General features: G+C 34.6%; 1 protein-coding gene across 4 annotated transcripts in view; it reads right to left on the bottom strand.

Moving 5' to 3' along the window:
• Taf1 (TATA-box binding protein associated factor 1) overlaps window positions 1–27,096 on the bottom strand; it is a 726,438-nt gene that overhangs the window by 289,955 nt on the left and 409,387 nt on the right. For all 4 annotated transcript variants that reach the window (XM_081728611.1, XM_081728610.1, XM_081728612.1 and 1 more), the window contains one exon: window positions 22,199–22,324. In XM_081728611.1, the coding sequence (XP_081584737.1) occupies window positions 22,199–22,324 (126 nt within the window). The remainder of the gene's footprint in view (window positions 1–22,198; window positions 22,325–27,096) is intronic.

The following is a 27,096-nucleotide window of genomic DNA, read 5'->3' as shown; positions in this document are numbered from 1 at the left end:
TTTTCAATACTAAGTTATATAGAGAAAAAACACTAGAGAAACCGTTTTTGGAATTGATTTAGCATCTCGAGAATAGGTTTTGTCTCCTCATTTAATAATCAAGTCAAACAGAAAGTGACAGAAATTAACCGTTTCCGGTTTCAAATTTAATAGTCATAGAACAGAAACTAATATAGTTAGCGACAATCAATTTTCTGGAATCGAATCAACGTCTCAAGAAAGGATACCGTCTTCACTTATATATTATACCACTAACTATGAAGTAAAATTTACTAGTACTTCCGATTTCAACGTTGATAGTCATAGTGAAAACTGTAATAGATAGCGACAGGTGAATTTTTGGGTTTGATTCAGTATCTTAAGTTAAATGTATGGCTGTTATCACCCATAACAGCGCACTAAAACCGGAGGTGGAGAAAATTTACTAGTACTTTCGTTTTTAATGTTTATCTCCATGAGAAAAAGTGGCAAGAATTATCGAGAAGCAATTTTTGAATCGTTTCAACGTTCCGAAAAAAATATACCATCTGTAGCCATATTAATCTACTAAAATCGGAACTAGTAATATTTTTCCTAGTACTTCTGATTTCAACTGTGATTGCTATACAACAAAAACGGAATAGCGACAGGCAGTTCTTTGGAATCGATTCAGCGTCTCAAGATAATGTACCATTTCTACCTGTAATACTCTATTAAAATAGAAAGTGATAGAAATTTACTAGCAATTCATCGTTTCCGTATTGATTTGCATAGAGTAACAGTAACACGTATCGAGAAACGATTTCTTCGAATTGATTGAGCGTCCCAAGAATACGTTCCATCTCCTTCATTAACTCTCTATTCAAGCCGAAAAAGTACAAATAAACAGTTTACGGTTTAAACGTTGACCCCCTCCCCTTCCCTAACAAAACAGTATCAAGCGGTTTCTTCGAGTCGATTCACCGTTTCAGGCAAACATACCATCTGCACTCGTATTACTCTACCAAAATCGGAAGTAGCAAAAATTTACTGCACACTTCTGTTCAAAATGAGTGTCGCATGTCTTTAGAAATAAATAAATAGAAAGAATTCTTATTCTTGTAACAAAAATTCGTATGTCTTGATGAAAATGTCTAAAACAAAATACATATTTGGAAAAACGTTTTTGAATCCTTTATAACGAAATTCTAAGCTCTTTTTGTTAAACGTACCAACCGTGCAGCGAAATTTACAAAGAGAGAAAGACTAGATGAAGCGAAAAGGCAATTTTACATTGAAGTATTAACAACAAAAGAACAAAATTTTAGAGGAAGACTGTCAAGGCTTAGGTATTAAAGATACCTTGTATTCTTTTGGTGAAACTAAAATAACAAGGAGACTAATGATTAGGAAGTGCTAACGCTAGCTACTAACCTACGTTCGCTTTGTAAATGTGATGAAATTATAGTTTATTAATATGAGAAAATTATTTGTGAAAAATGTTATAATTTTCACGAACAAAGGGTGGAAATTGTACTACGGTTAGAACTATCCCTGCTACGCTTTTAATCGACAACTAATAATTTACTTACATTACTTCTTCCCATTGTCTACAAAGACTATTCAGAGTAAACATTTCATTGTTTGTAATGTTTTACTAATATTTGCTCAATGTTAATTAAAGTTCAGATTTCTTAAGCTTTCTTTCATGTTACAACAATGACTAGAAATGAAGATTATTCTTTTTAAAAGTCTTGATAACTTTAATTTTTTTTAAAGATATAATTTTGAATTATTGCAAATAGTCATCTAAACTAGAACGAAGAAAACAATATTAAAAACATTTTTTTGTGTTGTTCGACTAAGTGACAGAAACACGGTAAAAAGAACTTTAGAGTACACTGTAAGACATGAACTGGTGGTCATCGAAAAAGTGAAAGAGCCACACATTAACGCTAACCAAGTACTTTACAAAGATGGATGGAAATACAGCTTCTTGGTAAACGTGTATACTCAAATTTCTTAATGCGGAATCGCCTCGTTCCGCGTATTTTGTCTCATTTCTATCTACTCCTTCGTTTACGTGTGAATGATCAGATAATTATGCATATTATGACTTTGCACACGGAAGCTCATAATTTGAGTCCAGGTGAATGTGTGTGTGTACAAAAGTGTGTACGTGATACTTTATTTGTTAGTAAATACTGGCGAATCTAAACCGAATTTGGCGGGCAAGTAGCCCATCGTCTAAGAAAAAAATCTCGCTTTGTTTGGTGGCCGAGCTCAGGTACAGGCAGGCTCCACTCGCCTTGTATTTGGTGCTATGTTTCTTGCTAACTACTTGCCGGATCTGAACGAAATGTGTAGAGATCTAACCCATTGTTTAAGGAATAAGGATCGCTATTTTTGGGGACAGAGCTGGATCAAGGACAGACTCTACTCGGTTTATATGTGCTAGCCAATTCCTCGGTAACTACTGGTCGGATTTGAACGAAATTTGATACGCAAGTAGCCCATCGTCTAAGCGCAAAGGAATAAACATCGCTATATCTTGTGGTCAAGTTCGGCCAGGAAAAAGCTTGGCTTGTATATGGTACTATATATATATGTCGGTAACTAAACTATTGAATGTGAACAAAATTTAAAGGACAAGTAGTCCATTCTTTAAGGAATAAAAGACTGCTTTATTTGGTTATAGAGCTTGGTCAGGTACAAGTTAGGCTCGGCAACAAATACTGAGTGTTCCACAGCTTTGCAGACGAGGAGCTTTTTTATTATTTATTTATTTATTTATTTTTACAATTGATTCAGCATTTTAAAAGCGTCCGTCTTTTCATGTAACTCTTACTAAGACTGAAAGTGATAAAAATTTCCTGTTACTTCTGGTTTAAATATTGATCTCTATAGAGAAAGATGTCGAGAAGCGGTTTTTCGGAGTCAATTGAGTGTCCCCGTTCATTCCGACATTTATCCCTATATGTCGACCGAGACTGGTGGAAGTCTAGAATTTACTGTTTTAACATTGATCACAATAGTGCAAAACGATAATTAATAGACAGACACAGATGGTGGATTTTTAATATAAAGTTAACACCGTAATAATAGGTTCCATCTTCGACTTTATCCCTCTATTGCAACCGGAAGTGATGGAAATATGCTACTACTTCTGGTTTTAATATTGATAATCGTAAAGCAATGAAGGTAAAATATAGTGAGTAATGGCTCTCTGATATGGATTCAATACCCAAAGAATAGGTTTCATCTCCAACTCTACCCTTATATTGAAACCGAAAATGGAGAAAGTGTAATTTTCTGTTTCGACGCTGATCATAGTAATGAAAAACGGTCGAAGATAACGAGAAGTAGATTTTGATATGGATTCAGCACTGCAAGAATAATATCCATGTTCGACTTTACTCCTTTATTGCAACTGAAAATACCGGTAGTAGAAATCTAATATTTCTTCCGGTTTTAATAGCGATTACCATAAAGCCAAAATGGAAATAGGAGAAAATAAACTATTTTATTTCTGATTGACTTTAAATCCAAATAACGACAGTGATCGTGAAAGCCTCAGAAATAATATACGACACATTGCATACACACACATACATTATATATATCGTGCAACATATTATTTTAAACCGTTGGGTAATCTATCTCTGACAGGTCAATTTACCACCATTGTTGAAACATTTCCAAACTACGCTTTACTTTCTCCTAAGGAAGGTTTTACTAATCGTTTAGCTTCATTTTATTTTTTATTCACTCTTAATTTCAATTCGAGAATCTATTGTGGAATTACGACGCAACACACTATGTACATATGTATTTTTTAAATATATATCCAACTTTTGTATCGTGTTCTTTGAGTATGATCATCACGTAAAAAGATGAAAACAAGTAATGATCAATATATGAAGGGAGTCTCTCTCATAAATTAATTTGTCACATTTAATAAAATAACTTTAATAAGTAAACTGCGTTTACTTTATTGTTCTATAGTTTCAGTCTTTAGTAATATATATATATTAAATGGGGGTGATTAGGATGGAACGGAGTCACAATAATTTTATCTACTTTCGTATCAGAGGCCACGCTTTATTCACTAACCCACTAGCACTTCACTGGCAGACCTGGCCTTCTATTACTATACACTGAAATATTCTCCTCAAGCGCAACATTCTACATCACTTCCACTATTTTTCATTTAGATCCTTTTCCTGAATGTTAATTCACAGATTCTTTCCCTCCGGTGCTTGAAAGTATGATTACCAGGATACACCCAATCAAGCCTAATTTTGTTTCTTGCTTACATTTTTACCGGTATTATTTTGTAATATTTCTTGGGAACATTTTCACACAGAAAATGCTTTTATCATCTCCACTTACTAATCACTGAAATTTAGCCAAAGGGGGAAGGAAAAATGTAATAAATGCGAAAAATCATGAACTACATATGCAATATTTTCTGTGCATGGGTGTCCAACTGCATTCGAAAGGGAATTTCAACTTACCATATTTTTCAATTACTAACATAAAACGAACTGACCAATAAAAATAAATTACTTGATGTCCTAAATTAAACCTATGATTTGCACCAAATCTGATCTAATTTGTATTATTCATTCAGAATTTATTAACAAAAGATCACCATCCCAAAAATTCACTTCTAAACGCCACTGTACAAACATTATGTATATATGAATTGTCACCAAATAATGAAAAGGAACAACACAGTAAATTATTATACAACTGAATGCATAATCTCCACAAAATATTCTTTGTTAAGACTAAATAGATCCTACCAGATAAAGAATAATATTTTCTTTAAATGGCACGAAATGGTTCGCAAAACTATTTATAACCTCCAATTTTTTTTTTACTACGACTTAAGTGCTAGTGTTTCGGCCACTTTATCAAGAATCGCTTCTATTCAAATGAGAACTTTCTATATTCGCTTAAAGTGGGCATTAATCTCTTTCGCTTTTCTTCTTTCATTCTTTTCTTCACAAGCTTTACATCCTGAAAGCTTTTATAATCAATTAACAATACTTCGGAGCAGGGTTGGCTGGTTTAAACCTTGGTTTAAACCAGCTGGTTTTTTCACACACACACAAAAAAAAAAAAAAAAAAAAAGTTTAAACCAAAAAAATAAAAATGTTCGTAAACGTGTAAGTGTTTGTAAAATCTTGATGAACGCACATTTGTGGGTTATCACGTTTCACTCCCGTATATTATTCGTATTATCTTCAGACCTAAATTCCCCATTCATTACTCAAAAAGATTATACTACAAAAGCAACTTTTTTTTTTATAAGTTTATGAATGTTTGTTTTGTGATTTTTTATTAGTTTGTTATTATTGTTATGTAATGTAATCAAAGAAAAATTCTAAATATTGTTTCGTTTCAATAATGTTTACTATTGACAAAATACATCGAAATGCCGTACTTTTGTGTGTGTGTGGGGGGGTCATACAAACCCCACGAGAGGCATTTAGTGAAATGAGAAGTATCTTTGGTATCTATTTATGTATAAATGTGTCTGAGCCAAAATGGACTCAAATAATTCATATCTTTATTTACTTTAATACTGACATGCAAATTAAGTCGTCGTATTTTTTTTAACTTGGACTAATAGAAGACGTTGGACTAAATTAGTTCTTCTGTACTCTCTAGTACTTTGAAATTGTCCATATGTATTTCTGTATAATGGTTTCACTTCTGCAACTGTTTATCCTCTTTGTTCTTCTGAAACGACTCTTGACAATTATATTAACAAGTAGACCTACGTAAAGATCAGTACAACGTATTTTTATCAGGAGACCTTCGTGAGTGAGTCGGCAGATGTATCGCATTTGTGGCCAATTAGACCTGGTTCCGAGTTCAAATGGAGGACAGTTTCTCTCGGATGTAAGTCGAGAAGCGGTTTGGATTCCGCTTTAAATTTATGTGACCCCTTCCAGCATAACAAGGTTGTTGCATAATAACACCAAGGCGAAACAAACTTACTTCTGTCCATATATATGATATGAATACATAGAGCAAATTATTTAAACCAAAAAAAAAAGTTTAAACCAAAAAAAGTTTTTTTTTTTTTTTAAATAAAAACCATGGTTTTTGCCAACCCTGCTTCGGAGGTTGGCAACTCTTGTATATTCACTAATTTGCAATGTTTCCTCTATGCCTTGCTCTCATTTTTTAATTCAATCTCGGACGAGAAAGGCCCCCAATATGTAAGGTAAAAAAAAAGTAGTTATTCTATTATTTATCTTTATTGCCCCGCACTTTATGTAATGCAGTAATCCCCCTGATAAGATGATCGATAAAAATAATATTTAAATCACTCAAATGATTGAGTCTACCATTTTACCTTACACTCTAAATTTTTCTCAACAAGATAAATCATACGCTTGCATTTGTTTAGGTAATAGGTTCAAAATACGATTGAGTTAAATGAAATACCAAGGAATTTAAGGTGGATTACTAGTTTATTATAACTAATATCTCTCTGATTTAGTTATGGTGCGTGACCAGTAATTTAGATTCAAAAGGACGTTACTGTGCCCTTCAAGTTAACTTAATATTGTGCTCTTTTTCGCCAAGTACTCATTGGAGAGGACAAGGAGTTCAACATCTAATATAAAATATTCTAATACTTAATTAGTTCAATTTTGCTAATTCTCTTTGGGATCTACGGCAATATAGAAACTAGTACTCATTCTCTCTCTAGCCCCATATTCCTTACCTTCAAAGACTGTTAAACGTAACTCTAGTAACATTCTGTCCTACAGCTGGTTGGACTCTCTACACTCAGAGAAATTCCATTAGGGAAACTATCTAAATATTCAAGGATGGGTAAACTTAGGAAATAATCCAGGCTCTGTCCATAAGAGCTGTAGAAAAGTCGGGGATGACAGCAGATCTCTTCAGAACCTGTTAGAGGGTGATCAATTAATGAAAAAAAATCGAAGATAACACTTCCGCAAACGGGGCTTTCATTGTGAAATTCAATATTCAAAATTGCGCCCGCGCGCAAGTACCAAATTATATTTGAACTGAAATATATTCTCACAGAAACAAGTTAGAAACTTCGTTTTTGTACCAAATTAAAGATAATTGATAGTAGAAGTATATATATATATATATATATATATATATATATATATATATATAAAAAGGATATATTATTTACATGTTGCCGCCATATTTAAAAGTAACGGTTATTTAGGCCAAAAATTAGTTTTTCTCGTTTCTCTTTTTTCGTTTCATCACAAATAACTATGAAGTTGTTAAAAATATGCAAACGCAGCCCAAACTAATTAAAGGAGCATAATCTTAGCTTTCTATCGTTACCAATATCTTTAGTAGATCTTAAACACTGACGGAGCTATTTAAATTTAAGTGGGCAGGGTGTAGTGTTTTTGGACTGTTTAATAAATTACCGGAAAAACACTCACTACGCGCAAAACTTTCAAAGCTATCACTTTTCAACAAATGAAAATAGTCCATTCATTTTATCGATAAATTAAAGGTAATAGGTTGCTGTGTCGTATGAAATGAAATAATAATGTTATTGCATTTGTAAAATATTATTATTAACATGTTTGTTCATATAATATGTAGCTAATGTAATTATTATCTAATGTAATTATTTTGCAGACTTTGATGTCATGAGAATTTACTTTAATTTGATGGTAATATCATGTGTGTTTGTGAGAGCTAGTAATATTTAAGTAAGGTTTTCTACAGTTTCAAAATTTTTACGAATATATGACTTTAGCTATGCTTTAGAGAATATTTACATATTTCTTTTCAGAGCATAATGTAAAATTACTGACACCCAACATGAAACACTCATGTTATTTTTTGGAACTATTGAAGAGGCAGTGACAGATATAGCAGGAGTTGCACCATTTTCAAGCAGTAATTCACTCAGATACATTTCAAAAACGACAAACTTTGCTTTTGTGCAGAGGTAGTCTTTTAGGACATCTTGATTTTCAATTTTGTTTTCCGAGAAAGCCCAAAATCTCTCCATTTGTACCGGTAGGAATGTGTACATGACAGATTAGTCAGTAATATAGGTGAGGCGGTTACCCTTTGCTGTCGTTCCACATTTTTGACCGAGGTGATTAGATAGTTACATAAAATCCCTGCGGGTGCGTGTTTAAACATTGCTGCAGCTCCTGAAGAATACATCAAACAGATCAGCAAATCAGCTAAACCTTTACTCGAGTTTTACGAAGTTGGTTCATAACATCAGCAATAATTGCTGTATTCATTGATGAATGTCCTTCGAAAACGTACTCAGACGGTCCCAACAACTTTTGCAAAGTACACAAAGTAGACTACTTTATTTGCTTGACGAAACAGTGGAAGTTTTCGTCTGTGAATGGTCTTCGACAACGGAGTTGTTTTGTACACAAACGCTCGTTTCGGAATGCCACATAAGCTTCATGGCTACGTGTCAGGTAATTCGGGATTTCTTCTGCATTAGAATCTGATTTCTTCATGCGACATGAAATGGTACAACTTCACAAGACTGTGAACTTTGTACGGGATTTCCCTCCGCTCCATGAAATTCTACCATTCTGTTAACAGAATTACGAACTTCATCAAGTACATTACTAAGAAACTCATGGTCTGTTTGTGATATACCAAGAATCTGACTGAAGATTTGGCATGTCGAAAGAACTTCGTGGTACGACATTTCCAACTCCGTAATATAATTCTTTCTGCGCGACTGACCCATAATTCTTTCCGATGATTTCTTAGATCTATTTATAATCTGTTCAAGTATTATATCAGCACCAACTGCGCTAAATACATTGTTCGTTCTTCTGACTACGAAGTGACCATTCATGAACTGAGCATTTATTTCCAGGTTTGAGTCTCCAAATTTCTAATTTGTTCAAGATAGAGGGACGCGCACCGCAGGAAATGGATTCGATTAAATGTCATGAATGCCGGAAGCAACTGCTGTACAATATACAGATGCAGCGGCCAGTATCCTTCTCGGTCAGCTCTTATAAGGCTTTTCAGCAGAAATAAAAGATGTAAAAACTGTTCAAGGCAGCTGCATTGCTCTGAGATTGAGCTGAGTTTCTCTGAAAAGTTCTGCAAAGCTTCGATATTTCATTTGAATTAATAACCAACTCCATAAACTGATAAGAGCACGTTAAGCTTGTCATTCTTTCATACATCTCACTGCCCTAACGTAGAAAGTTCCCTTTAGAATACTCTCGGTTACTTTGGACCCAAAAATTTTTTATGGAAAGAGACTCCAACCACTACCAGAAATTTACTTTCCTGTGCAGACAAGAAGGTCATGTGGAATGATCCTAGCATCAGGACAATGTTTGAAAATTCATTGCTCCTAAGTTGAATTTCGGCAGCAATGTGATACACTCCTTCGTCACATACTACAGGCATTAAAGATTGGTTTAAGTGTATAAGTAGGCTCTGGAAGTTTTTTTTCTCATTTTTGTGTATACAGTATTATATTTCGTTACTGGAAAAAAGCCAACTTGTTTCTTGGAAACATTTGAATCCGTTATTATCGCATTCACAGTGCCCCGCGTTAGAGTGGATTCTTTAGTTTCTAGCTCGTATGCAGCATGCATTATGTCTTGAGTAAACTCCTTCTGACGCAGATTATCGATGTCCAAATCATACAGTACGGGAGAAATTGTCGGCGTGTTTTGAAAATGAAAAATGAAATGAAATCTTTAAGTTTAACGTCCCACGTTATGCCAGCTAGACTAAAGGAAACGGTGATAATGACAAATGAGTGAAATGGTGGAATGAAGAAAGTGGGAGGAAACGGGAGAACCCCGAGAAAACCCACGAGCACGGTGTTTGTCCACACGTCGCGAGCTGGGATCGAACCAGGGACCCCAAGCACCGGAGGTGAACGCTCTGCCACTGAGCTACCGCGCCCCCTCAACGTGTTTTGAATCAATATAGGTTGTACCTTCCTTTCTTATTTCTTCAATAGCTGAGATTGAAGCAAGGATCGAAGATGACTGGAGGTATTGCTAATACCGACTTCGACAATTTCGGTTTCTATGGGACTTTTGTGGGCAGTTTCCGGAAAAGCACCATGACTGTATCGTGGCTATCACGGATTCCTGACAGAGTAGCTTCTTCACGGTCGAAATTGTCCATAGCTCCTACCGTGAAACTATCACCCTGAAAGTGGCTTGAAAAAGACAAGATGGAGAAACAGGTCTTTAGTGTATATTATGCAAGGTTGCTTCGTGCTTGTATGATATCTTTATAGCCAACATACACACCTAATTTATTCATAGTTGAAATCAGTTGTCTGATTTTACATTTCTCATGAATTGAATGTGCCACCATTTAATGCATGGGGGTTGCTTTCCTACTACGATATATATATTATAAAATAAAGTCTGGAAGATTGACTTCAATAGATTCTGAAAATTTAGATTTTGTTGGTCGGAAAATTCTTCAAGATCATTTTCACTGTCTTCGTCAGTATATGTAGATCTTCGTTTGCGTCCCAGATATGATGTTCAGCTTGACCACTTGTAGCACTTCTGCTAAGAAATCCAAAAGAAGTTGAGGAATTCTAGTTGTTGGCCAGGACTTATGAAGTTGCTGACTGTCCTTAAATTCTCCTTCAATACAGAAATCTGTGTGAAGGAGAGCCGTTCGTACTTCCTTTGCTGCACTCGTAAGTATGTTAATCGATCTCAGTTTGTCAGCTACTTCTTCGGCACTAAATAATGAGTTGAAACCTAGAATATGTTTATTTCTTTTCGAAGGCTTCGAAAACCTTACTTTTTCTCCAAAGTTTAACTTCGTTGTTATTAAAAGTCAGTTCACTGTTTTCATTAATGAAGTCTCGAATTTACGACAATGTCAATCCACACCCTCAATCCAATAGTTTCTCGATAACTGGCGCCACTTTATTGAGCACTGCACTTTTATTAGTTTTCTTAGACTCGGTAGTTGTGCTATCTGATTTCTGAGAATATTTATTGAACTTCAGACGATAGTGCTCAAGACAGGCCTTATGATAATAGAGATCTGCACCGAAAACAGATAATTTATCCTCCAAGTCACAAGTTCTCGTAAATCCGTCATCTTTAAACAACATGGTTGCGGATAAAAATGTAATTGCACGATTTGATTCATATATTCTGTACTTTTGTTTAATTCCGTCGTGTTTATCTTTCCCACATACTACACATAAAACATTTCTTGCTTTCTTGCTTGAAGATAGTGGTTGTCGAACTGGAATATCTACTCTCGTTTCTTTTTTTTTTTTGCCATTGGCTCAGATTGAGATTTTATTGAACGTTGATCCAGCTCCTCAGTTTCACTACGTTCTCTTTCATTTTTCTTCCGTAACAACACATTCTTGTTTGAATATAACGTATAGAATGCGTCATTACAATGATACACAAATTCTGCACCTCGCTGAAGATCCTTAAGTCTTTTCAGAACACCATTCTTGCGAATTTCAGCCGCAACTATAACATCTTCTCTCCCTCAGAAAGACGAATTGTTTTACCTGAAGATTTGTCACGATTCTGGCAAATGATGCAGGCATTTACGTCTAATACGGATGAAGAGGAAGAGGTGTCTCGGGATAGGGAGATGCCAAACAGGTTTTCTATAGTCATTGACTAGGATATTGGTGCCAACTATGGACTTTTATTATTCCACTGTCCACATTAGAGTCTGCAACGCTAGCTCTACATATTATATGAACAAACATGTTAATAATAATACTTGACAAATGCAATAACATTATTATTTCATTTCATACGACACAGCAACCTATTACCTTTAATTTATCGATAAAATGATTGGACTATTTTAATTTGTTGAAAAGTAATAGCTTTGAAAGTTGTGCGCGTAGTGAGTGTTTTTCCGATACTTTACTAAATAGTCCAAAAAACGCTACACCCTGCGCCACTTAAATTTAAATAGCTCCGTCAGTGTTTAAGATCTACTAAAGATATTGGTAACGATAGAAAACTAAGATTATGCTCCTTTAATTAGTTTGGGCTGCATTTTCATATTTTTTAATAACTTCATAGTTATTTGTGATGAAATGAAAAAAAGAGAAACGAGAAAAACTAATTTTTGGCCCAAATAACCGTTATTTTTAAATATGGCGGCAACATGTAAACAATATATCCAGTTTTCTTACTTCTACTATGAATTATCTTTAATTTGGTACAAAAACGAAGTTTCTATCTTGTTTCTGTGAGAATATATTTCAATTCAAATATAATTTGGTATTTGCGCGCGGGCGCAATTTTGAATATTGAATTTCACAATGAAGGCCCCGTTTGCGGAAATGTTACTTTCGATTTTTTCATTAATTGATCACCCTCTAACAGGTTCTGAAGAGATCTGCTGTCATCCCCGACTTCTGTACAGCTCTTTTGGACAGAGCCTAGACTAAAATAGGAGTAGTAGCCGTCACACATGGCCCAGCTATCATAACACCTATTATGAAAATTTCTGAGGAAACATGCAATGTTTAGTACATGGAATTGCCTGTAAAAGCCTGTCAGATTTTGACAGGCATTATACAGGCGCCTGTTTCGGCGAAAACACATGTAAAGAAAATATTACAGGCACATTGTCTTCAGGTGATACGCATGTCGAAAAAAATATTAACCTTCTGTTGGAAATTTTGCACGGAAACACGCAATGTACAGAGCCTGTACATTAAAATGAGAACATGCAATGTACATGTAGTCACTCACATGCAAGTAAATGGAGGGAATATGTGCATGTGAAGTAGCTTGAATGGATTGCTGAAAACATTCGCAATACAGTAAGAATGAAAAGTACAAGGAAGGTGCCTGTTTATCCACATGTAATATACATGTGTGACATTCGCATTATATGTAAATACCATATATTAGCGTATAGCATGGAAAACACATGATGTAGAATATGTTATTTTACATTTATCATTTTCGTGTACACGCGAAGTGCGTAACTCCGCTACGTGCAGTGTACAGGCAATGTACAGGTTAGCGGGAACATGCAATGATCATGATTGCCAATAAATGGATTAAACAGATATGTGTGGTGAACAAGGTGGATTGGAGCTAAACATTCACGTTATAGGCATAGGAGACATGCAATATTCAGGCACAAGTCTCTAATTCGACATTCGCTATGCAAGGTCCTGACACATGTATAATACATGGGATTATAACTGAATACATTGCCTGTATTATCTCCGTGTACATGCGAAGTGTGAACCCACCTACATGCAATGTACAGGCAATGTGCAGGTAAACGGAAAATGCAAAGATCATGATTGCCAATAAATGGGTTAAACAGGTGTATGCAATGAACAGGGTTGATTGGAGTGAATCATTGTTACAGGTGTAGGAAACATGTAATATTCAGGCACCAAGTTTCCAGTTTGTCATGTATATATGGAAGGTCCTGACACATGTATAGTACATTGGAATAAAATTAGACATATTGCCTGTAACATGCAAAGTGTGAACTCACCTACATGTAGTGTACAGACAATGTACAGATGAATGGGAACATGCAATGATCATGACTGCCAATAAATGGAAATAACAGATACGTGTAGTGAGTAAATAGCTTAAACAGGTAAATGCGATGTACAAGGTTGATTAGAGTGAAATATTCACGTTACAGGCGTAGAGACATGTGCAATATCCAGACATCAAGTCTCCACTTTGACATGCACATATGCACGGTGCTGACACATATATACAGAGGCGTGCGCAGACCCTTGGATTAGATGGAACAAATGTAAGTATTACTCCTTAAAGGGACACGCAAATTTTATGTACACTTAATGCGACATACTTTACATGTATATTCCGCTAATACGCCCACTAATTCGCTAACACCTGTATTTCACATGTCAATTACATTTTCATCAAATGAAAAGCAGCTGTCGTCAGATCCTCAAGAGGTAACGTATATGTCAACTACATGGAATATGCCGGATACGTACATGTCTTTCCACTCTCTACATGTTATCTTCACGCATTTTTACGTTGCAAAGTTGCAACCCTATCAACATGCAAACTACCTGTTTCCGTGAAATGAACATACAATGATCTTGAAAAAATCTACACCTGTCTCATGCATTTAAAAGTGTTCCATTTTCAGGCGCATGTACAGACGCCTGTAAAAATACGTATGTTTATGCATGTTTCACAGGCGCCTGTAAACCACCTGCATTTTCTGTTTGGGACGTCTTGCATTCAAGACTCTGGGTAAAAGGTAAACAACACACTCTTGTACTTTCGATCACGAAAGTCACAGTGTTAATAAAAAACACCATCCAAGCCTCACTATTGCCTGACTGTCCGGGGATTGAGCCCAAATCGCAACCTGGACTCAAATACAAGGGAAAAACTTCCAGCACCTGGAGATTTCAATAACCTCAGCATCCTGGATTTACACTCTTCCTAGGATCACTCCAAGAATGAATTTTGCTTCATTCTTTCTAAACTTTAAAACTAGAGCATATTTTTTTTATCATTATTCTGACGTAGGACTAAACTCTCTACTGACACTTTAATTCCTACTCCTATCTAGGGAATTATTAAGTAACGGCCAGAGACCACTTTCTCTAGCGGAACCGAAAGCCTTGGACTAACATATCCACAGAACATCCAGCAACAATTCTAAAGGACAAATCTCCCGGAAAAAAGCTTTCTTGCTAATTTCCTTCGGACTGGACAGCCACCAGTTTTAGAGACCTCCACCCAACAGGCCCCTTGAGCTGAAACAGCCAAAGCCATATTTAAAAAAAAAAAAAAGTCTTTTTATAAGTTTTTCGAGGACAAAAAAATGTAGAAAAAATTAAACTTAGCAATGGTTCTAGAAACTTCAGCAGCAATGGAAAATACAAAAAGAGAAACCTACAAAAAACTAGCCTCTCCCCAGGTCTATAAGCAAAAAGAGCGCGAGTGAAATTTCTAATCTAGCCAACTGTAATAGTAATATGAGAATTTTAGTATATATATAAATGACTAATAGTTCTCTAATGGTATGCATACATTTACATATAATAAAACATAATAAAAATATATATTGCACTATACTAGACTAAGTAAATGGAAACAGGCCTGACTTATACTAAATAATAAACATGAGTTAAATATATATATATATATTATTTAATATTAAAATATACCATGCATAAGTATTTAGTTAATTAGCAAGGAAACGAAGTTCACCTTGCACACTAATCGAGTCGCTCCGTTTCATGCCGTAACTCATTCTTGTCTTCACTAATTGGAAGCCAACTATAATTATCATAGATGACTAATACCATTGTGTGTTTTTGGTGCTACATTAACATCGTTCAAAACCTAAACATTTTAACACCTATCTTCTCATTAACCCTTCCTTAGACTTCAATCCAATAAATTTCTATTAGAACTAAACCTGCTGAGTTGGCTACGTCATTTCTAAGCAGACCTGATTTCTGCACCAAAAAAATCCTAAACACTTCTGCTATTATAATAATGGTAAAGCCTCAGACATTTGAAACAAGGTACCAGCCGTCCTTCATCCTTCTGAATTCTTTGCTTTTGCCGTTTGCTGACACCATCTTCTATCTCTGACACTATGATTAGAAGAGTACATCATTATTCACGATGTATTAGAAGAAAACCTTCAGGAACGTAGCTTGTGTTTCTGCCGCTCGATTCCTAAATGAGTTTATCTTCTGTCATCCTATGTAGGATTTCTATAACTTGTGTAATAAGTATTCTGTGTGCGTCTGTGATACCGAGGTGTTAGTGAAATGTCTTCAGTGACGTCGATCGTAACCCAGGAGTTCAACACTCAAAATAACTTCTAGAGACGCCGAAATAGGAACTGCGTATTCAGGTGGGTTACTACAGTTTCTTTTATATACCATTTTTATATATTTGTACCTACTTGTTACGATACTATACGTTGGAGGTCCCTGGTTCGATTCCATCGACGGACTTTTGGATTTACGACATCTACTTCGCTGGATTATTTTTTTTTCTTTCCTCGGAAAGTTTAATTATGTAGTCTCAAGCTTCTTAGAAGCATTTTTGTATACCTTTGTGTTTTATTAAAAGATAAGTGCAATAGCAGATTCCTTTAACCTGATATAAAGTCAATACCCTTGTTTGTTTTCCTACCTTTGTGCAATTTATCAGCGTTCTACTTGTGTCTGGCTACGTTTCCATTTCTTGGCAGTGTCACTAGTCTGCGTTTGAGGACATTGTTCACATTCAACTTATTTGTAAATATTTCGAGCGCCCAGTTAGCTCTTCTCTAGCTGACTCAATGGATTGCCTCAACAAAAAGTCATTGTCTGGTAACTACGTCGACGATTATTGTTAAGTGTATATTTTGTGTTTTCTACTTTTCGCTGAGGTTTAGCTTCGCACTTGGAATTCCTCAGAAAGTACAACTCAGGATTTGGAGGTGAATTCCCCAGCGTGTGAGGTCTTCGACTCTCAAACGTTTTGACTCCTGTGACGTCACGAATACGGTGTTAGGAGGTGAGTTATGGAGTGACCATATTTGGTATTGAGGAAATCAGGAGGTGTGGTTTGAGGCCTCAGTCCGGGAAACAAAACTGGATGGTGAGTGTTTCTCGGGGACTTCGTTTGGAGTTGTAAGAACAGCAACCAGAGAGAGAGAGAGAGAGAGAGAGAGAGGGAGAGGCGAGAATGGAGTTTCAACCACTGATGAAGGTACAGTAAATACGTCGAAACATCAAGTGACTACGCCAGACTTATTACTAATATTTTAATTTTACATTTCCTTATCTGCTGCACTTTTTGAAAACCCAATTTGAGTATGAGTTATGATTTCTAAATACCTTTGAGCTACATTTCCCACATGCTTTAGTTGTAGAGTTATCTTTCAGATGAAATTTACTTTTATATTCCAGCGTAAGCTGCTGGTGGTGGAGAGAGAACCCCAAAAACTAGTCATCTATCGGTCTCATAATGACCAAATGGATAGATAAAATTAAGCTAAACATAACTGCTATTTAGGCATGTTTCATACTTCTTGCATTCCCAAAAGCATCTCATTATTTAAATCAAGGGGATCACTTTCTCAAATAGTCTTTATATCAATTCATGAATTTATTGAACATTGTGTCTTCGACAAGCAAATAATTTATCGAGCTAACTTTTTAAGTAGCAAATACTCTATTCTGTTTATAATGATTTATGTCTTACACCGATTTCGTTGCTGCAATGTTACTTGTTTCATAACAAGACCGGCCGTAAGTTTCTAAACCATCATCTTACAGGTATCACCTAAAATTATTTAATTTGTAACGAATATGGACCTATTAAAGTCTTCTTATAAACAATCTTTTTAAAGCCTACTAACGTATTTCAATTTGTTGCCCCCGATGGGCCACGTCTAAGCTATTCCTTAACTAAAGGCAGTAAACTGCGAACTATCTAAAGAACATATTAAATTGTAATGAGTAGCAACCAAATTAAAATCCCCTTATAAACAGTCTTTTTGAAGACTACTAACGTATTTTCATGTATTGCCCTTGATGGGTCATGTCTAAGCTATCGCTTAGCTAAAGGTGGTAAATTACAATTTGTAGAATTGCAATATATTATTTATTTATTGTTCGGCCGTCCGGATACATGTAGGTATCCTAATCATTACTATTCTTTCAATTCGTGTCGCAAGCACTTAAGTTGGTACGCCTAGGAATAAATCAATGCTGGGTAATAATTATTGGTGTCAACTTGTCACCACTGGTCTGTATAAAGACCTTGTGATCAAGGACTGGCTTGAGAGAGTGATACAAATTATTCGATTTAATCAAATGCAAGTAGTAGAAGCAGTGTTCCGAAAACTAGTATTCACTGAATTTTCCTACAAGCAGTCCGCATGGAGCATTTTCCCCTCACGCACCCCATGGCGCTACAATATTTTAGTTCTCCGTAGTCATGAATTCTAGCAGAAAGACTAAATCACTGATTATCATTTGAAAAGCTACCACTGCTGGAGATTGATGCAAGGATTACGCAAAAGTTTGTTTTTGGAAACGATGCAAGAAATTGGGTTCGATCAACATACATATCCCGATCATGAGAAAAATGAGTACAACGGATCGTTCGTTTCATATGTGTTTCATCTCGAAATTCCACACCAATACAAGTACAATTACAATTATGTATAAAGCCCAGAAACACATACCAATGGCATCTACCTAGGTAGAGTCCTTCGAAGTCAAAGACGCCGAATACCCGTGGCCTCAGAATGAGCGAATTTTCTATTTCACGGCTCACTGTTCTGGCAATGTCTTCACGTGTTCGAATGCGTGTTGCATGCAATGGCTCTTTCAGTTTTGGTATAAGGTCGAAATAGTACGGTAATAAATCTAACGAATAAGGTGGATCTTCTATTACCTCCCATCTTCAACGCGTGAGAAGATTCTGCATACAAACTGCCGTATGGGCTGTCGCGTGGGCATGAAGAATGTGTGCATCTAGTGGACGTTTAGGCCATTTTTCCCGAATAGCCGACTTAAATGTCGTTATAGGAAAGTACGGGAGTAATACAGGCAGTTCACAATTTGGCCATGTGGGTCGAAATGGGACAAAATCACTTCCCCTAAGGACATACGCTACGATGACCGTTGGCTTGACAGGGGAGAGATTTCGACGATATTCTGCCTGCAAGCCTGTATTATACCATTCAGCTGATTCGCATTTCAGTTCTAGCTCATAAGCTCTGGCCAAAATTTTGCTCTTGGCAGCTTTCTTTTCAGTTCTCGATAATGATTCCTTTCTACTTAGCCCGTGAAAATTTACGTACTAAGAGAAAGTTTTACGTACTGTCCCATAGTTTTAAATCAATCCTGTGTAAGCCATCCAGACCGCCAAGCCAGAATCAATTGAAACCGATTACGAAACAGTTCATTCTCTGTGTCGCATCAACTTTCATTGTCACTTTTTTCTTATTTTTTTTCTTTTCTTTTTTTTTTTTTTTTTTCAATATCATAGAATAGCAGATTCTGCCTGCAAGAATGGTTATTCATAACTAAATTTTCGGAGTGATTAATCTACTGACGAAGACCACTTAGTCAAATTTCACTTCTAGAAATTCACATTCAAGGGCAGACAAACGATCAACTATTGTAGTAGGTATTTCTGACCCACTTCACTTCAGATATTAACGTCTTGTTCGAGGAGTAAAGGGAACTAAACATTTTCTTAAATCTCGTAATGTCAGATTTTGCGAATTTGAAAGACCTAGTTTCAGCTCAACTCCTCAAGGCACCATATAACTATACATTGTTTTCAATCTTTTGACGGAAGTGAGTAGATCAGATTCCATTCTTCGCAGTTGAGTAACAAAACGTCACGATTTTTTTTTTTTTTTTTTGAAAACTTCAATTTGTTTAGAGGCCATTGACTTTTAAATTTTGCATACTGAAGCAAGTTTCGGTTAATAGAAAAATTTACGAACAGATAAAAGTAAAAATATTATAACTGAATACAAATTCGAGCCATATTGGTTTATTTTCACAAACATAATTTTAACAATGAACATGACATTCTATTTAAATTAGTATACCAATTATACCTCTGCACTTTTATTCTCTTAAAGCCCATTTAAAATAAATCGCCAATAAGAATGGTTTATCTTATTATAATGTAGTTAAGTTAATGTTTTAGTGGAAATAAAAATTTTTGATCCTCTTAATTAATCTAAATTAACCTTCTTATTTTAAAGAAAACAAACGTAATTAACGAGAGAGTGAGAAGAGGTGTTGATATTAACTATAATATTGTTTTCTTACGCATTTACTTGTATTTACTATCATTAGCAGTAACGAGACTATATAGGATGAGATCTACAGTTTAAAATAGTGCCTGAGCCACCGAAAATCTAATACATACATACATACATACATACATACATACATACATACATACATACATACATACATACATACATACATACATACATACATACATACATACATACATACATACATACATACATACATACATACATACATACATACATACATACATACATACATACATACATACATACATACATACATACATACATACATACATACATACATACATACATACATACATACATACATACATACATACATACATACATACATACATACATACATACATACATACATACATACATACATACATACATACATACATACATACATACATACATACATACATACATACATACATACATACATACATACATACATACATACATACATACATACATACATACATACATACATACATACATACATACATACATACATACATACATACATACATACATACATACATACATACATACATACATACATACATACATACATACATACATACATACATACATACATACATACATACATACATACATACATACATACATACATACATACATACATACATACATACATACATACATACATACATACATACATACATACATACATACATACATACATACATACATACATACATACATACATACATACATACATACATACATACATACATACATACATACATACATACATACATACATACATACATACATACATACATACATACATACATACATACATACATACATACATACATACATACATACATACATACATACATACATACATACATACATACATACATACATACATACATACATACATACATACATACATACATACATACATACATACATACATACATACATACATACATACATACATACATACATACATACATACATACATACATACATACATACATACATACATACATACATACATACATACATACATACATACATACATACATACATACATACATACATACATACATACATACATACATACATACATACATACATACATACATACATACATACATACATACATACATACATACATACATACATACATACATACATACATACATACATACATACATACATACATACATACATACATACATACATACATACATACATACATACATACATACATACATACATACATACATACATACATACATACATACATACATACATACATACATACATACATACATACATACATACATACATACATACATACATACATACATACATACATACATACATACATACATACATACATACATACATACATACATACATACATACATACATACATACATACATACATACATACATACATACATACATACATACATACATACATACATACATACATACATACATACATACATACATACATACATACATACATACATACATACATACATACATACATACATACATACATACATACATACATACATACATACATACATACATACATACATACATACATACATACATACATACATACATACATACATACATACATACATACATACATACATACATACATACATACATACATACATACATACATACATACATACATACATACATACATACATACATACATACATACATACATACATACATACATACATACATACATACATACATACATACATACATACATACATACATACATACATACATACATACATACATACATACATACATACATACATACATACATACATACATACATACATACATACATACATACATACATACATACATACATACATACATACATACATACATACATACATACATACATACATACATACATACATACATACATACATACATACATACATACATACATACATACATACATACATACATACATACATACATACATACATACATACATACATACATACATACATACATACATACATACATACATACATACATACATACATACATACATACATACATACATACATACATACATACATACATACATACATACATACATACATACATACATACATACATACATACATACATACATACATACATACATACATACATACATACATACATACATACATACATACATACATACATACATACATACATACATACATACATACATACATACATACATACATACATACATACATACATACACACACACACACACACACACACACACACACACACACACACACACACACACACACACACACACACACACACACACACACACACACACACGATTATGCAATTTTAAAAACGCTATATAAAAGTATAACACCATACATACTTCTTCCTCAGGAACACCAAACTTCCTCAACAAAGCTTTTGCATTATTTAAGGACAATCGCCTTAAATCTGCATCTGTACCAGTCACTGTTCTCTTTGGTTGGGCTTCTTGCTCTTCTTTGCTTTGCTGAAAGGAACATATCAGTCGGAGTTCAAAATATAGTAAAAAGTAATATAAATAAAAGGAACAAGTACAAACATTGATATCACCATTAGTTTCTCTAATTAAAAATTTATTAAATGCTTAATTTAGAAAATGAGACTTTTTAAGGTCTTAATGCTAGCCTGATTTCTTGACTTTTCGTTGCTAGTAATGTGAAACAAATGTATTCTAACAACTTTAACATATTTGATACAGGAACCAATATTCAGAATGTAAGAAAAGAAGATGATTTTATTTTCACTTCTTCTTTTCTATTACTAATTACTCAGATCTGGATTTTTATGATCTGGACATTTTAAAATATAAATGCAGTCATGCCTTAAAAATAAAAATATGCTCTAAATATGACAGTGACCTCAATAAATAAATAAATTATTAATTAAAATTTATTTAATTAAAATTTTTAAATAAATATTCCAAAGAATAATAATTTATTAAGAAGTATAGGAAGTTATTTTGTCCTGAACATGTATCTTTCAGCTATAAAGCACAGACCATAGAACACTGCTGATCCAATAAGCGAAAAGCTGAATGAGCCTATCTTAGTTGCCAATAGTAATAAATAAATAAATAAATAAATAAAAAGAGCATTCAGTGAAACTTGTCCAAAACATGACCGAAAATATGCTTTTATATCACAACAATCCCAAATATGACCTAAAGCTAAAATATTGTTCAAATATGGGTTTATATGAGAAATAAGAGCAGTATTTTCGTGTTCACAAGAACTGGAAATGTGTTTATATTTAACTAAATACGCAAAGAAAGTAAGCCGATATAAAATATGACGTGTCATAGAAATCCGAGCTTTACCAATTACTTTCAGCTCCATCTATGTGAAGTTCCTGCTATCAGACGTCGTATGTATATTAAGCCACAGAAGCAATTGCACTCCCGACCACTGTAATTCTGTTAGGTCGGGTCCAGTACTTTTGCTGGTATCCTGAACAGATGCAATACAATTTACGTGTAACATTTCAAACCGGCGACGAGAGTTGGTAACCGTGTGGAGCATTGAAACAGACTCTCCTTGTGTAATTGATGCACGAAAAAATATCTCCATTTTAATATTATCTCTATTGCCTGGAGCGTATTGTCCAATATGTCTCAGATACCAAAGATATTATTACTCGCCGTTAGTATGATTTATTATTTCACTACATACTGCATATGAGAAGGAAGAAAAAAAAAAACAGGTTAGACGTCAGTTAGAAAATGGTTGAAATAAACTGAAAATTTCAAATCTGGAACAACTGAAGGAAATGAGTTTGTAAATCTTTGTCTCCATTCATGGTGCTCCAATTCCCAGTCATTCTAACATCTCTTTCCCCCGCCACAGAAGATCTTGCTCATCACATTCAGTGTGGATTAAAAGTGAAATTGGAGCATGTTAGAAAGCTCAATCCTGAGGAGGTTCGAACCCCGATCTCCTGCTTGAAAATTCAATTCGGTAACCACTCACCTACACTAATCAGTGCCTGAAGGTGGCATAAAAACTGTTAGCTACTTAAAATCCTTTCATGTATGTCTCGACAAGCCACTAAAACCTTACAAGGAGAAGATCATTAGTTTAGTTAATTAATTTCCTTCATTATATATTCTTGTTTAAATAACTGTTATTGTTTTATTCTTAACAATGATCACCCCAGCCTCCATCATTTCAGTTATTCAATCTGTTTCAGCTATTGTGCCGTAAAGGAAACTGACTTGTACGGAAAATACGTGTATAAATTGCAAAAATGTAATTTCCAGTTATTTCCCACAAACTATATCATATCTGACTGCAAACAAAATCCAGTGTGTAAACGAGAACCACTTTACACAAAGTAAATTTCACATATCGTAACAACTAATTGAGCAGTTTTGGCGGGTAGTTTGTTAATGTCTATGCGAATAGTTAATGTGCTCGTGTGTTAAAATGCTGGAGGATGTCAAGTTCTTTTTCTATTTTGTTTGTTTTTTACTGCATCCTCCTAACCTAATCCGGACACTGAGAATATTTGTTTCAGTATTTTTTTTATCAACCTTTTTATCTTCAAATTCGATTAGGGAGCAATATTATGAGAACTGTAAATGTAAAATGCTATAGCTGAAAACAGGATATAAAGTATCTTCACTATCTATTATTATCGTCTGTGGTTATTGTTCTCGGTGAGAGTTAATATAGTTTGCATCCCACATTGTGGGATTACGTCTCATATAGGCACGCTGCTGAAAGGGACGCTAAATTCCACCTCTAAGGAATGACGACGCTTGAGGACGGCCCTGCTAGCGGCATCGACCACCTCCCCAGACATGTTGTATTCTAGTGTAGGACAAATAATATAATATTTTTAGTATATAAAAATATCTGGCACTCCGCTTGCCTCCCTAAGTAATTAAAGTTGGTGTCGTCACTGCCTCTGAGTCGCAATAAAAATCATTATACAAGATTTACTAACAAATAGAATAAATTATTTGTTTCCTGTTATACATTTTGAAATAGAAAAATCATAACTTTTTGTGGAAATGAATGAAGAAACATCTACGTTTTGTCTATTATAATTACTAAGTATAATGCCGATTTCTGCGAAGGGAAAGATGCTTAACTCGAGTATTGTTTGGTATTGCACTTTACAGTCCCGTCTTATATATATAAACAGTACTGGAAAGGGACACTAGACCTTAACGAATGAATCAACCAAACAACATAACACAGTAACAAATATAGCAGTATGAAAATATGTGAAATATTAGTATACGTAAGTTAGGATTTGGTAATATCAGTGTTTTACCCAGACGTAGTAAGAGGGAGAACCCCCTTCCCCCCCAAAAAAACGTAGAATTTCCCTCCCAAAATTTTGAAGATAAAGGTGCAGCGTGTAGATATATGTTTTTCCGATTCGTTTAAAATTCACTTATTTTTTATGCTTTTCCATTTTGCGAGTTCAATATTGCTTTATTTTTATTTTTTCGCAAATTCTCTTTAGTCATGCAACATTTTTATATTTCCTAGTTTCCTCTAAATGATGTCAAGGAAACGGTTGGTATAATACGCGGATTATGCAGAAAATAAAGACCGTTTCGTTATACAAAATGAAAAACCCAACAACATTATTTATTAGAAAAAAAAACAGCTTTCCTCACTTTACATAATATCCACCTCCATTTAAACATTTGTCGTGTCTGTTCACAAGCTTCAGAATTCCCATGTTATACTCCTCTGAGTCACCACGCATGTTAAAAGTTTCATTTATATATAATTGGTACTGTCAAATTCTGAGCTGGTATGAACAGATGATTACAGCAGTTAAAAAACTGACTGCTGATTCTAGTTTCCTCTTTGGAAAAGATCTACAACAAATAACAGGTAGAACTTTCTCAATGTCAATGGCAACAGAATTGGTTGCCGAAACCATACTGAGATCAGGAAATTAATAATCCGATTAGGATTTCCAGCATAAATATAAAAACTAGTATTAGGTGCGAATATCCTCTCCTAATGTGTCATTTTACAGGGGAAAATACTACAACCTGGTTAATCAAGATGATCATTGGCTGCAACCACACCTTCTGCCATGGTTAAGCCTACGATTTAATTTCGTGGCGAAAGAAGTCTGGAGTTTGCTATGCGAAGAAGTTCTTAACCACACGTTGCACCCCCTGATCATCAAGGAAGGTCTTCCTTCGCAAGAACTGCTCTAGTTGCCAAAACAGATAGTAATGGGAGATACGTCAGGAGAACACAGAAGAGAAAGATTCATACTGCAACTCATGGAGAAATTGCACATCCCTTGCGCGACAACACTGTCGTGCAACATCAGACAAATCTGCGGTGCATTTAATGGAAATCGGCATTGTAACGATTCGTAGTAATGGTTTTGCCTCGACAGAGAAAGACATAGTAGATCTACTTCACCACAGATCACCAAACCAGAAATATATTTCTGGGATTTTCGAAACCGTCCTGAGCTTTGATCAAGATCCAACCACTGACCTGGCCGTTTACGATTCTGATATAAGATCCAAGTTTCATCAAAAATGGCAATCCGATGCAGGAAACTTTCCTGATTATTCCTTACACTCAGAAAGGTGCACACATCTAGATGGTAACTCTTGTTAGTTGGTATTAACTCAAGTGACACCCATGAGTCCAGTTTTCTCACCTTTCCAATTACACAAAGCAGCCAAACAACAGTGGTATAGTGTATGTCTAACTCGTCTGCAATGGCATGAACACTTTCCGAGGGTCCGCTTCCACGGTGTTCCTGAGGAGCTCATCCGATCATTATGTTGATCGATGTCTAAGGAGTCAAATTTTGAAATGCTGTGTTACCAAAACAAAATCTGACAAACCATCGATGGATGGTGCAGTCGTTCGTAATCTCTGACCCAAATGTACTGTTGTTTTTTGTGGTTTGCTGCATCATGTCGCAACCTAAAGTCATTAAGAAAAACCCTCACAGACGTATGTTCTCGAACGGTGCACTTTCATATAATCCTGTTCAGACCGCCAAACTGTCTGGTATCTCAGAATGTTTAGTTGTGTTGCTGAGCAGAATTTCCCACCAGAGGCCCAAGCGCACAATTCACCTGAACCAACTAACAGTTGTTATAAAAGTTACATACCTATCTATTATTTCAAATCTCCAGTTCGCTAAATTTTACTAATAAACGGTTCAGGAACTCAGATAACAAAATGTTAAGTATGTAAATGAGTTTAGTAAATCAAGCATAAAAAGGAAGAAAGAGAAAAG

This window comes from Thermobia domestica, chromosome 10, assembly GCF_964235325.1.
Source record: "Thermobia domestica chromosome 10, izTheDome1.hap1.1, whole genome shotgun sequence".
NCBI lineage: Eukaryota > Metazoa > Arthropoda > Insecta > Zygentoma > Lepismatidae > Thermobia > Thermobia domestica.
The sequence above is the reverse complement of the archived record's forward strand: the minus strand, read 5'-3'. Positions and strand labels throughout refer to the sequence as shown.